General features: G+C 42.4%; 1 protein-coding gene across 2 annotated transcripts in view; it reads left to right on the top strand.

Moving 5' to 3' along the window:
- Nucleotides 1-12,858, top strand: part of LOC136865979 (1-acyl-sn-glycerol-3-phosphate acyltransferase beta) — a 301,468-nt gene that overhangs the window by 258,591 nt on the left and 30,019 nt on the right. For both annotated transcript variants that reach the window (XM_067142562.2, XM_067142563.2), the window contains exon 6: nucleotides 10,551-10,716. In XM_067142562.2, coding sequence (XP_066998663.2) covers nucleotides 10,551-10,716 — 166 coding nt within the window. The remainder of the gene's footprint in view (nucleotides 1-10,550; nucleotides 10,717-12,858) is intronic.

Below are 12,858 nucleotides of genomic sequence, written 5' to 3' on the forward strand. Positions count from 1 at the left end.
CATTGTCGCAATACAAGCAGGTAGACGGATAATGACGCTTTTCACAATAGCTATTTCTTTCTTCCTGATATTCCTTTTTCCTTGTTCTTACAGTAGCCTCTTGAGGTTTGCTTCAACAACTGCGTTCATTTGTTAACATGCTCTTCGTCTACTGCAGTTTTTCACCAGATTAAACTGAAAAACTGCCTAAACATTTTGCCAGATGAATGTTCCGAGCAGTCAGTCCCAGTGTTCGTGTATTGCCCACTTACATCCGTCGACGTAGAACGATCATTTTCAGCGTATAAATTAATTCTGTCCCACAACAGAAAGTTATTGACTCCTGAAAACTTTGAAAAACTGTTGAAACCTACTGACATGCATCATTTTGCAAGGGATTAAATATGTTTATCAGGTTTTTTTTTTTTTTTTTTGCCATTTGCTTTACGTCGCACCGACATAGATACGTCTTATGGCGACGATGGGATAGGAAAGGCCTAGGAAGTGGAAGGAAGCGGCCATGGCCTTAATTAATGTACAGCCCCGGCATTTGCCTGGTGTGAAAACGGGAAACCACGGAAAACCATCTTCAGGGCTGCCGACAGTGGGGCTCGAACACACTATCTCCCGATTACTGGATACTGGCCGCACTTAAGCGACTGCAGCTATCGAGCTTGGTGTTGATCAGTTTAATGCCGAGTTAAAATTAAATAATGCGTCTGGTAAGTGTATTTTGTTTTATTTTTAGTGCATATTTCCATGCATGTTTACAACATTTTAGTACATAAGAGCATGCATATTTTCGGAGTTTTTAGTGCATATGTATCCGGGCCCTAATCAAGATCTACGTCCAACAAAATGGCCGCTGATAAAGCGCACAATTTTATGATCGTAAGTATTCGCAAGATCCGTATTATGAGAAAACTTGTGCTGTCGGCGACGTTTACAGTTCGTAAAAGGGAATTTGCTGTGACCTGGACGAAAGGCCAGTCAAAGACAGTGGACAGTCATTTGAAACACGGAGTCATTTGTACCTACTGTATACAGAGCGGACGTAAAAAAAAAAAAAAAAAGAACCGGGTATTTGAGCGTTAGAAGGTTGGTCATACTGATAAATAATTTGAAAAAAAAAGTTTCATATTTTAGGCCGTTATTATATCAGCTGCTGAAGTTGGCTAATCAGTTCGCTTCCCGGGTGAATTCAAATGGGCATTATGTGGTGGTGTTGCTAAATCTACAAGATCGAATTCTGGGCCCGGGGATGGATTTAAACACGAACAGAGCTGACACGATCGTACCATACCTAGTTCGCTAGAGTGACACCAGCTGAAAATCAGTGTGTTTGTGTCTGATGCTGACGTCTCGGCCTGGAACTCAAGCCGGCCTTAAGTCACGTGCATATTCAGCAACATCGCCTCACAAAGCCCATTTCAATTCGCCCGCGAAGCGATCTGACAGCAGCTGATAAAATGACAACGGCCTGAAATGTCGAATTAATAATAACGTTATTTGCTTTACATCCCACTAACTACTTTTACGGCTATCGGAGACGCCGAGGTGACGGAATTTTGTCCCACAGGAATTCTTTTACGTGCGAGTAAATCTACCGACACGAGGGTGGCGTATGTGAGCACCTTCAAATACCATCGGACTGAGCCAGGATCGAACTTGCCTAGTTGGGGTAAGAAGGCCAGCACCTCAACCGTCTGAGCCGATGAAATGTCGAATTATTTATCAGTATGACCAACCCTCTAACGCTTATATTACCCGGTTCTCGCTATTTCTGAGCACCCTGGATAGAATGCAGTGTTCTGGAACCCGGTAATAAGGTGAGGAAGATGACCCCCTGTGGGTGGGGAACGCAGACGAAGAATACACCCACGGTATCCCCTGCCTGTCGTAAGAGGCGACTAAAAGGGGAAACCAAAGGATGATTGAATTAGAACCATGAAACTACTTGTAATTACTGTAGTAACATAAAGCGAGGAACACCATGGGTCGCCTTTACTTGCGAGTAGTACCACTATGTTAGGTACAGGATAGGTTTGTGATTAATAGCAGCAGAGCGTGGTTCAATGTGGACTTGCAGTACATGTGACTAGTATCACTATATGCCGAACATCACGGGCTTACGTTGCCTGTGATTAGTACCCACTAGGTAAGGAACAGCACGGGAATAACGGCGCCCGTGATCAGTACACCTAGGTGAGGAACACCGTGGGTTTGCTTTGCCTATGAGTGGCGCCATTATATGAGGAACATCATAGGTATGCGTTACCAGTGCGACGTACAATACTTGTGAGTAGTACCATAATGTGTGGAACACCGTGAGTCTACGCTACTTTTGATCAGTCCGTAACATGAGAAATACCGTGGGTCTACTTCACTAGCGACAAGTACCATTATGAGGGGCCGCTGTCCTGGATTTTGGACCCCTTCAGACCACAAGCATCATCGATTCAGGATTGTGCTTTTGAAGTAGCCCCTTGGTCATTATATGCAATTGTTTTAAGATACCTTATGGAGGGGCACTGTGGCTCGGATCCACTGATAAAACAGTCGGTTCATAATCACAGTTTATCGTCCTTCGAATTGTAGTTAGTGGATCGATTCTGGAATTATTTTGAACTTTCAGCATTGTGAGTTCATATTCATCCATTCATTCTTCATCACGTTTTGAATACTGGTCAGTGGGTGAATTTTGGACTTTTAAATTGTCATTACATTTCGTCAAAATTAGCACCAATAGGGGGATGACCTAGGTGTTAGGCCCTTTTAAACAACAATCATCACCACCATCTGGAAGAAGACGAACACTGGTAGCCCCTTTCGGCACTTCCAGGGAGGGGCTGGTGACTTACACGACCTGGGATCTCCCAGCCGGCTTGTAGGGTGAGGCCGGCCTTTCCGTGTATTTTTCTTGTCGGCCGGCTTACCTGCGAGTTTCTTGGAGATCCAACGGGAATGTTCTTCCTCTAGTGATATCGCGAAATTTATGGCTCAGATCATGCGAGCTATAAAAGCGGAGGCTAGCCGCGGACAGTCGGTAATGGACTCGGGGTCAGTGTTGCACTCCGTGGTGAAGTCGGTGAGAGACTCAGTGCGTGAGGATTCGGTGGCTGGTCTGAGGGCGACAGTGTCGCTAGTGTCCCACCGAAGTCTGAAACAGGAGCTCTTGTTGTGGTGTCGGAGAGACCAGTGTGTAGATAGAGATGACAGAACGGAAGACTGTATTGAGTGTTCGTGTATTTCTGCGTGAGTCAGCGAGGGAAGCCGCTGTCGCGAGTGTGAAGGTAAATGGACTTGTGTTAATGTTCGCTGTTGTGAGTATCGTCCTATTGTTGAATACTGTTGAGTTGTTTAGTTGCTCAGTGCATGTGACTGTGTATTACTGGGCTGTCTGTGGAATCGAACCAATCGTATGGTGTGTAGCCAGTGGCACTTTGTTCAAATCAAGCGGTCTACACACAGCTGCTGTACGAGTTGACTGGACTTTGGAAAGTGAAAGTAAGGGTTATAGCCGTCCCCAGGTAATTCCAACCGGCCGGGACTCCATGGTGTGTGTACAGAAGAGAGATTTCGTAAATATGCATTAATTAGCAAGTGTGGCCATTCACTGCTGGTTAGAATTGTGTGTGTGTGTGTGCATTTATTAGGTCATACTGAAATAAATTAGAGTAATGAAACAGATGGAGTTTTATTCGTAACAATGTCAACTCGCGCAAACTGGAAAATATATCTACAGGTTGGAATAAAGAGGTTAATTTTCCAGAGAATGATTTGTTAGATTGTATTATAGAGCAAAGTAGCAACAGCTTGTCACGCAGGCCTTAAAGACTTGACCCTCTTTAACGTAGACTTACGTTCCTTAATGAGTACACGGAAAGAGAAATTTTAAGACGCTGTTAGTGTTTGGGAAGAACGCGTATATCGCCAAGAGCATTTCTTCTTCTTGCTGATGTTTATGGGCTGTTAAAATTTTGCCCAGTCCAAAATCCCTCATGCCGGCCTAGCCAAGAGTATTTTTAAACATAATTGCAAGCCAAGAGTATTTAACTTGCAATAATGTTTAACGTCTCAGTTCACAGATGAAAGATGCGTCTTTCTGTTGTCAAAAACAAATGAAAATATGAAACGTAGTGTTCATGAAATAGCGCTTCAAAGTAAGGCAAAATTAGTGCTAAATACATGACGTCACACGCATACTCGGTTACAAGATGGCGCTGTGCTGACTCACGCGTTCAGTGGCGTTTAGCTGTCATTGTGAATACATCGTGGTCAGTTGTATAGAATAACAAGTTTAATAATGGAAAAGAAAGATTTGATTAGGATTCGGCAAAAACGTTCAAAATTTCAAGTTGAAACGAGAAAAGTGAACGATAAAGGAATAAAAGAAATGAAACGAGAAGATCGAAATAGGCACTTGTATGAGAAATTGAAGCAGCCAAAACAATTTAATAAGTAGGTCTACGAAACCCTCAAAACCCTGCGGCCGTTTCAATAGTGACAGACTACCGCCATTTTTGAGGACGCCGAGAGTGGTGGTGATTATTATTTTTATTATAGGAAACCATCACCTATTATAACACTAATAAAAGAGAAAAATGCATGGATCCGACACTTCGAAAAATGAAGATATCGGCCAAAGAAATACGAGGGCCACGAAGGGCGTGAAAATGACTCCCTATGCCTAGCAACCTAGTACCGTCGGGGTCGGAAAAGAACAAGAGTTGACCAAGGGAGGTCGGATAGAATAGATGAAAATGAGAAGCCTGGCACAAATACGTGGAAGCAATGCCAGGACTCAGCTCATTGTCCATGGTCGCCAACCCACGCTCCCAGTTTTAGAGATCTTAGGGCCCCTTTTAGTAGCTTATCACAGGCAGGGGATACCGTTGGTGTTATTCTACCGCCCCCATCCACAGGAGAGGAAGTCGTTGGAGCGCTGGAGGAAAAGTTGAATGTGACATCTTGACCTGGCTTTATTATGGTTACAGCTGGCCTTCTTTGAACAGTTTTCAAGAGTGGGAAAATATCTCCTAAAGTGTCGATTATAGGGTCTTAAAATGTTATTTTCGGGGTCCCAATGGAACTTGCCGAGTGTTGTTTCTTGTAGTCAGGGGCGTGAAATTAGCTATGTCCATTCCTTCTACAACGTCAGTATTTTCCATGTTTTATGTATTTTTTTTCTTTTGTGCACCTTTACCACGTAGAATTAACATTTGAATTTTACAATACCGATCTCGATAGCTGCAGTCGCTTAAGTGCGGCTAGTATTCGGGAGATAGTGGGTTCGAACCCCACTGTCGGCGGCCCTGAAGATGGTTTTCCGTGGTTTCCCATTTTCACACCAGACAAATGCTGGGGTTGTACATTAAGGCCACGGCCGCTTCCTTCTCACTCGTAGCCCCTTCCTGTCCCATCATCGCCATAAGACCTATCTGTGTCGGTGCTTCGTAAAGCAACTTGCAAAATTGAATTTGACAATATACATAATCCTATTTTTCTCTACGTCCCATTAACTACTTTTACGGTTTTCGGAGACACCGAGGTGCCGGAATTTAGTCCCGTAGAAGTTGTTTTACGTTCCAGTAAAGCTACAGACACGAGGCTGACGTATTTGAGCACCTTCCGTTAGCAGCGGACTGAGCCAGGATCGAACCTGTGAAGTTGGGTTCAGAAAGCCAGTGCCTCAACCGTCTGAGCCACTCAACCCGGCTGACAATATACAGTAACTGCCTCTACGACCCGTCCGAGTGCCTCATGCTCCCTGATGTAAATGTTGGTACTGATCAGCGGAGGTGTGTAGATTTGTATAAGGAACAAACAAACAAACAAACAAACAAATAAACGGACTTTTAATTTTGTGGATACATATTGCCGAAAAACAGTTGGGTAGCTCGGAGGAGTTAGCTGCTGATGATGTAGAATGGCCTTGCGTATGCACTCTAGAAATTATATCGGTAGTTCTGTTTTACAGTTACATGAAATATTTTATACCGAAAAAATACTTTGATAACAACAAGAACAGATTTTTACGCTCTACAGGTGCTGGTGGTGGTGATTGTTTTAAGAGGAAGTACAATTAGGAACTTTGAATGCATTATACGGTAGATTTGCTTAAATACGGCACGCTAACACACCTTTCTACAGTACGGTACACTAAAGTTCATTTCCCTTTACATACACGCATAGGAAATGTTCTAATGGACTGCATATCCATATGTGGCTGCGAAGCGTGACCAGTTGATACAAAAGTATTGGACTAGTATAACTTGGAAACAATTCTCTAACCCATGGGTAAATAATGGAAATTTCGAGCTTGAATTATTATTATTATTATTATTAGTAGTAGTAGTAGTAGTAGTAGTAGTAGTAGTAGTAGTGAAGTGTGGCTATGAAGGTGTTTACATTTATTAGTATTATTATTTACATAGTTCTGTACGGACTTTATTTGCTATAAACCGTAACCGTATTATTTGTGAGGTTATGTCATGAAACATCTGCTGTATACGATAAGAACACGTAATTAATAGTATATAGCTTCTTACCTGTGTATATGATGTATAAATCCAATGCAATGTTGTGCAACGCACGGTAGTAGTCGAGAACAACGTATCTTTGGCTCTAGAGAGTTACAGGCTATTGGAGACTCTCGAAGTCAGGAGAAAACATTTTGTCATATTCTTTTAGAAGCCTGGCCAGGCAATGTTTATAAAGAGGCAGTCTTGAGGGTTGAGTGGAGTTGTTTTAGTGAGAGTTATGAGTGCAAGTCGTTAATCGAGTATGTGAATATGTTACGTTGGTAGTTGGTTGATATGCAAGTGTTACAGTCTCCAGTCTTATTCTTATTGTTCATAGTAGTGTTTTATTCAAGAGGGCACTTATTAGTTTGTGTGTGTGTGTGTATAATTTGTAAATAATACTGTGCACAATTGACAGCATTTCGTGTGTGCGTCTTCGAGGTAACATCACAGTGGAAAATAGTGGATAGGAAGAAAATTGTGACATAGGTTACGAGGTTTAGTTTCTTCAACGACGATCTGCATATATCAAAATATAAGATATTGATACTCATGGGTAGTATATAATAGAAGCCAAAATATTACGTAGTATGAAACGTTAGTCATCTATGTATAAACATGCATGTTGTTCGTATAACCTTTTATTAGCATAAATTAGGAAACTGCTGAATTCCTGTTCAGAATTACTCGCTTTATAATGCCGTGGACAGCCTATGTAACAGCTGGGGGTGCAGCGATCTCCTGGTGTCTTAATTGTCACTCTGGTGAATTTAATTACAGTCGGTACTTTCGATTTAAAACGACGCCAATAAAATGACTATTTTAAGAACGAAAATATAATTTTATAACAGAACGACCCTTACTATTAAATTTATGCTGTCCTAATTGATCTTCTGTGCAAGTTTTATTTCAGTAGCGCTGGTCCAAACTACAGTTTTGTCAGTCTCTCAGAAGTGACTTCAGGTTAAAGGTGGCTAGTGGTGGTAGTGATTGTCTTTCTACAACTGACAGCCATCCTCTATCAACACTAATTAGAGGGGAATAAATGGAAGAAGTCCGACACTTCAAAACATGAATTGGCCAGAGGAAGACATGGGCCACGAAGGGCATGAAAATGACACTCTAGGTCTCGCAACCTAATACCGGCGGGGTATAAAAAGAGTTTTACCAAGGGAGGTCAAGAAGGATATATGAAAGTGAGGAGTCTGACACAAATAAATGGGAGCAAAGCGAGGACTCAGCTGAAGGCCCCATGGTTGCCAACCCATACTCCCAAGTGAAGATCCCCGGGTCTCCTCTTACGACAGGCTGGGGATACCGTCAGCGTTATTCTACCACTCCAACCCCCAGGGGGAGGGGGTGATAATGATGGCCGGACACAGAACTAACCACTTTTTGTTGTTGTTATCAACACTTGATGATTATTGCCAGAGAAATCGAAGGAATATATTTGAGACTGTCCCTGCTAGATGCTGTGTCCGTCATTAGCGGGTTAGGTTTGAGACAATTACATCGAGCGGTGATGAGTGGCAACACAAGAGAGAGAAAGAGCACACTTTAGCCAACAACAGCCAATCCCTGTTGATTAGTTTTTCGGGATTTTGGACATTTCAGACTATCACAGTTTCTCTTCCTGCTGAGGACAATTGCACTGGTTTGGTTAGGTCCAGCTTGTGACAGGAGGATTGATTAGACTTTGGCTAGTGAAAAGACCAATGGCCTAGTTTGATTAGACTATTGGCAAGTGTTAATGAAGCTCAACTTGTAGGATTCCATCAAGATATAGCAGATACCAGACATTCGGGAGATCAAATGGATTGTCACGATTGACTTGTCAAAGGTATTTGACAGGTTAGATCATTAGAGGCTTCTGGCAAAAATGTGTGTACTAGACAAAAGTGGGACTGAATGAGTGGCTATATTCTAGATAATAAAACTCACAGAATGAGAGTAGGTGAAGTCCTGTAATCATTAAGAGGGAAATTCCTCAAGGCAGTATTATTGGACGTCTTTTCTTATATACATATGATAGGAGTAACGGATCAGAGATAAGGCTTTTTTGCGGACGATGTTGTACTGTATAGCGTAATAAATAAGTTACAAGATTGGAAGCAACTGCAAAAAGACCTCGACAATATTCTGAAATGGACAGCAGGCAATGGTATGGTGATCAACGGGGTTAAAATTCAGGTTCTCAACCCCCTGGCGATTGGGACTAAACTTGACGGCACCCAGAGTGTCTGTTACGGTACGGAAGCAATTAGGTTTAGTAGATGTCATTTACACACATATATCCATTTTTATATATATCCTAGGCAGATCTAACCATAAATTAAACAAATATTTGATATTGGTGAGTAGGCTGCAGATATACTTTACTTTTTTTTGAGGAGTATATTTAATTTAAACTGCTAATCAAAACTGTACAGAAACTAGAGTATCTGAGGATGGATGATGCAGCGGAAATTATTATTAGTGTGTATCTATAGTAACTTTTTTGTGATTTTTCAACAGGTCGAATTAATATAATCATGAAGCTGCCTCTGTGGATCAGTGGTAGGGTGTCGGCCTCCGAACCACAAGACAGCGGGTTCAAAGCCGGCAGAGGTAGTCGGATTTAAGAAGGTTGTAGAAAAGTACATGCGGCAATCCACGTCGTACGATGTCGGCATATAAAAGATCTCTGGTTACACACCTGGTGTTAACGAAGCACAATTAATTAAAACTCAGCCATAGTCGCCCAACAGAGATTCGGTTTTTCTCTGCCGTCTAGTAGGCCTAGAGGAAAACGAAACGTCAAAACTGACGAGCAGACAGCCAGATGGCGTCAAACCCACGGTAGCTGAGGCCATACGACTATTATTATTATTATTATTATTATTATTATTATACAATTTTCAATTTACAACGACGTACATTTAGTTGTAGACAATGAGCACATGCTACAGTCAACGTCTCTTATATAAACTAAGACCGAATGCACAGTGTTTGCACCCTGCGGTACGGCAGCTGCCTCGGCCGAACTTATGTTGCGCGCGGCCGCCCTGCTTTAAGCGTGTATACGAACTTACACGAAATTTTACCTTATAAAAGATGCTGGAAGTGTCGTCCTTCCAGGGTTATACAGGCATTGTATCTGGTAACCACATTCTGACTGAGGCGAGCGAGTTCTGCTTCATTCGTAAGGTTTTCTTTCAGTTTCTGCAATGTGTGAGGATTTGCTAGACACACTTTTTCTTTCAGTTTACCCCACAGGTGAAAAAATCAAACACTGTTAGATCTGGAGAACGAGGGGGAAATAGACCTGCACTGATCTCTCTCTGCAAACACTTCAGAGATTGTAAGAAGGAAATCTTATGCTGTATGAGCACGGACTGAGTCTTGTTGAAACCACCCACGCGAGTTTTTCTTTCGTTAACTGATGGAAGAACTGTGTGAAAATGTAATTTTGATACTTCTCTGCATTTACTGTCGTCTCGAAAAAAAAATATCCCTATTATTCGCCTTGCACTAACAGCACGCCAAACACCAAACTTCGTCATAATGAGGGACTTCATAAGCACCGTTAGGATTTTCTGCGCACAAGTAGCGCGAGTTATGACTGCTCATACGACGATTAAGATGAAACCAGAACTTTTACATGCGAAAATACGGTGTTGCAGTGATAACAGCCGAGAATGACTGGCAACTGATGCTTGCCAGGTCGAACACGTGCAGGCTGCTTGCAAACACTTGCGCGCGGCTCCGATACTGCAGCTGCCGTAGCGCACAGTGCAAACACCGTGCGTTCGGTTTGGGTTTATATGAGAGACTCTGTATACGTTCCTCGCAGGTACACGTTTCTCAAATCTATTTTAACTTAATGATTGTGAATATCCACAGAGTTGTTGGGGGGGGGGGAGGGTGTGTGAAAGATACATACAGTACATAATCATTCAAATGATTAAATGTGAGGAACACACAATATCATGTGCTCGTTCTTTTTTTTTGAACCACTGTACATTTAAGATCACCCAATATCAAGCCTCACTTGTTCCTTCTCCATAGGCCAAGTTGTGCATGTTCCCGGAGGGGACCCGGAACAGCGGTCCAACTCTTCTGCCCTTCAAAAAGGGAGCGTTCCACGTGGCCATCGCCTCGCAGACACCCATCCAGCCTGTCGTTGTGTCCAGGTATTACTTCCTGGACAGTCGCAAGAAAATCTTCAACTCAGGTGAGTGTTCTGAAAATATACTCAAATGATCACGTCAACATCCTGTCTGGTTGTGCTCAATTTCTGGCTCCTTGACAAATTCAGGACTGATCTAAGGAATTCGAAAGGTTAGATAACAAGATGAGAACATACAGAAATGTCTCGAGCGAATACCGGCAAAGGTAATGAAGTAAACCTGTAATAGCCGCTGCTCAATTATACGTGTTTCATCAACGGAGATACCAGCAGCCCATTTTATCTCCTTTTTCTCTTTTTTCTTCTATAATCCACGGTATCACATTCCTGTCGTAAGAGGCGACTAAAATGGGCGACCAAAGGATGATTGTATTAGAACCATGAAGCTACTTGTGATTAGTACCATCAGGCGGGGAACACCATGGGTTGCCTTTACTTGCGAGTAGTGCCACTACGTTAGGTACACAATAGGTTTGTGATTAGTAGCAGCAGAGAGTGGTTCACTGTGGGTTTCCAGTATCCGTGATTAGTACCATTGTGAGAAACACCACGAGTCTGGGCGTTGCCTGTGATTGGTACCGCTATATTAACGACACCGTGCGTCTGCGTTGCCTGTGATTCGTACCCACTATATGAGAAACACCATAGGTCTGTTTTACCTGTGCGACGTAAAATACTTGTGAGTAGTATCATAATGTGTGGAACACCGTGAGACTACGCTACTTTTGATTAGTACCGCAACATGAGAAATACCATAGTTCTACTTTACTAGCGATAAGTACCATTATGAGGCACCGTTGACCTGGATTTTGGAACCCTTTAGAAAACAGGCACCCTCGATAAGGATTGTGCTTTAGAAGCAATCCCTTGGTCAGTAATACTATTGTTTTTGTTCCGAGGTATCTGTGGAACAGCAGAGGTGAAAGAAGGTGCGGGCTGGGATAGGTCTCAACTATCAAATTAAACTTAATTTAAAACTTTAACAAAGGTTATATTTTCTTTTCAGAATCAACAAGTAACAACAACAGAGTAACAGGTACCAAGTAGCAGGAAAACAAGTTACATTTGCTGGGGTTCAAGCCCCGGGTGATTAATTAATGAGCTCCAAGCTCCACTTTACCAATATTCAACCAGACCACCTGGGGCAGAATTCCCCTGAAATCAAAGAGCACTTGCTCTCACCTAATACATTCCGGCCTTCAGGAGGCACTCAAAACCTAATTCGAAACGAGCGAACCGGCTCCCAGTTACTCACGCCTATTTAAGGCATCCTCGACTTTTACAATCACTTGCCTGCAGGCACAGCTTACAAATTTACACAGGGGTATCATGTACCCAACCTACTGGGCCTACTCAGAAAAGGAACAGGTTAATTACATGGCCCAAAATACCAAATTGACTGGAGGTGTAGCTTGCACTCCTAATACACTTTTAAAACCTACTTGGCACTAGGCCGCTTACACAAGGGCTAATCCCATACTAAGGAGGTGACTCGTATAAAAATAAACTTTATTACATTGAGAAAAGAAGAAAATCGGTTATGAAAACGTTGTCACCTCAAAACAATATGAGTGGGAGCTCGAGAGGGTTAGGCACTCTCTATCCCAATTTGTAATTAAAGAGACGGAATTTTTACCAAAATGTCTTTTACATTTTAAAGGTAGGTTACATGAGAAAAGTTTCGAACCTGCCCCGTGGGTTAAACTGCTGAGTTAGCAAGAAATAAAGTTATTAAACGGCCATTACCTTGTTGATGAAATGCTGCCCGAAGAAAGAGGCGCTTCCCGCCCCCTGCTACATATTCACACATTAAGCAAGATGTCGATGGAGTGGCCACGAGCCATGAACCTCAGCAGTTTTATACCCACAAGGAAGCTTCGAGACCTTTCATGAAATAAAAGCGCCACACCTCTTCCCTTTATTGGCTAACATCAAAAGTTACACACAACATGAACAAGAAACCTAGGATTGGAGGAAAATTAATTTACAAAATTCGGGATTGGCTGAATTCAAAACTGGCGGAAACAGATCAATATTGCCAACCCAAAAACTGAAAGAAAGAAATTTAACAAAGAACAAACTTATGGATACAAGTTTTCTTCAAAAAACAGTTCCATCACTTCGCACCAGAGTGCACAATCGTAGTCTTTTCTCTGTAGAGCCATCTTGAAGAGAATGTCCACACTT

Source organism: Anabrus simplex, chromosome 3 (genome assembly GCF_040414725.1).
Source record: "Anabrus simplex isolate iqAnaSimp1 chromosome 3, ASM4041472v1, whole genome shotgun sequence".
Classification (NCBI taxonomy): Eukaryota; Metazoa; Arthropoda; class Insecta; order Orthoptera; family Tettigoniidae; genus Anabrus; species Anabrus simplex.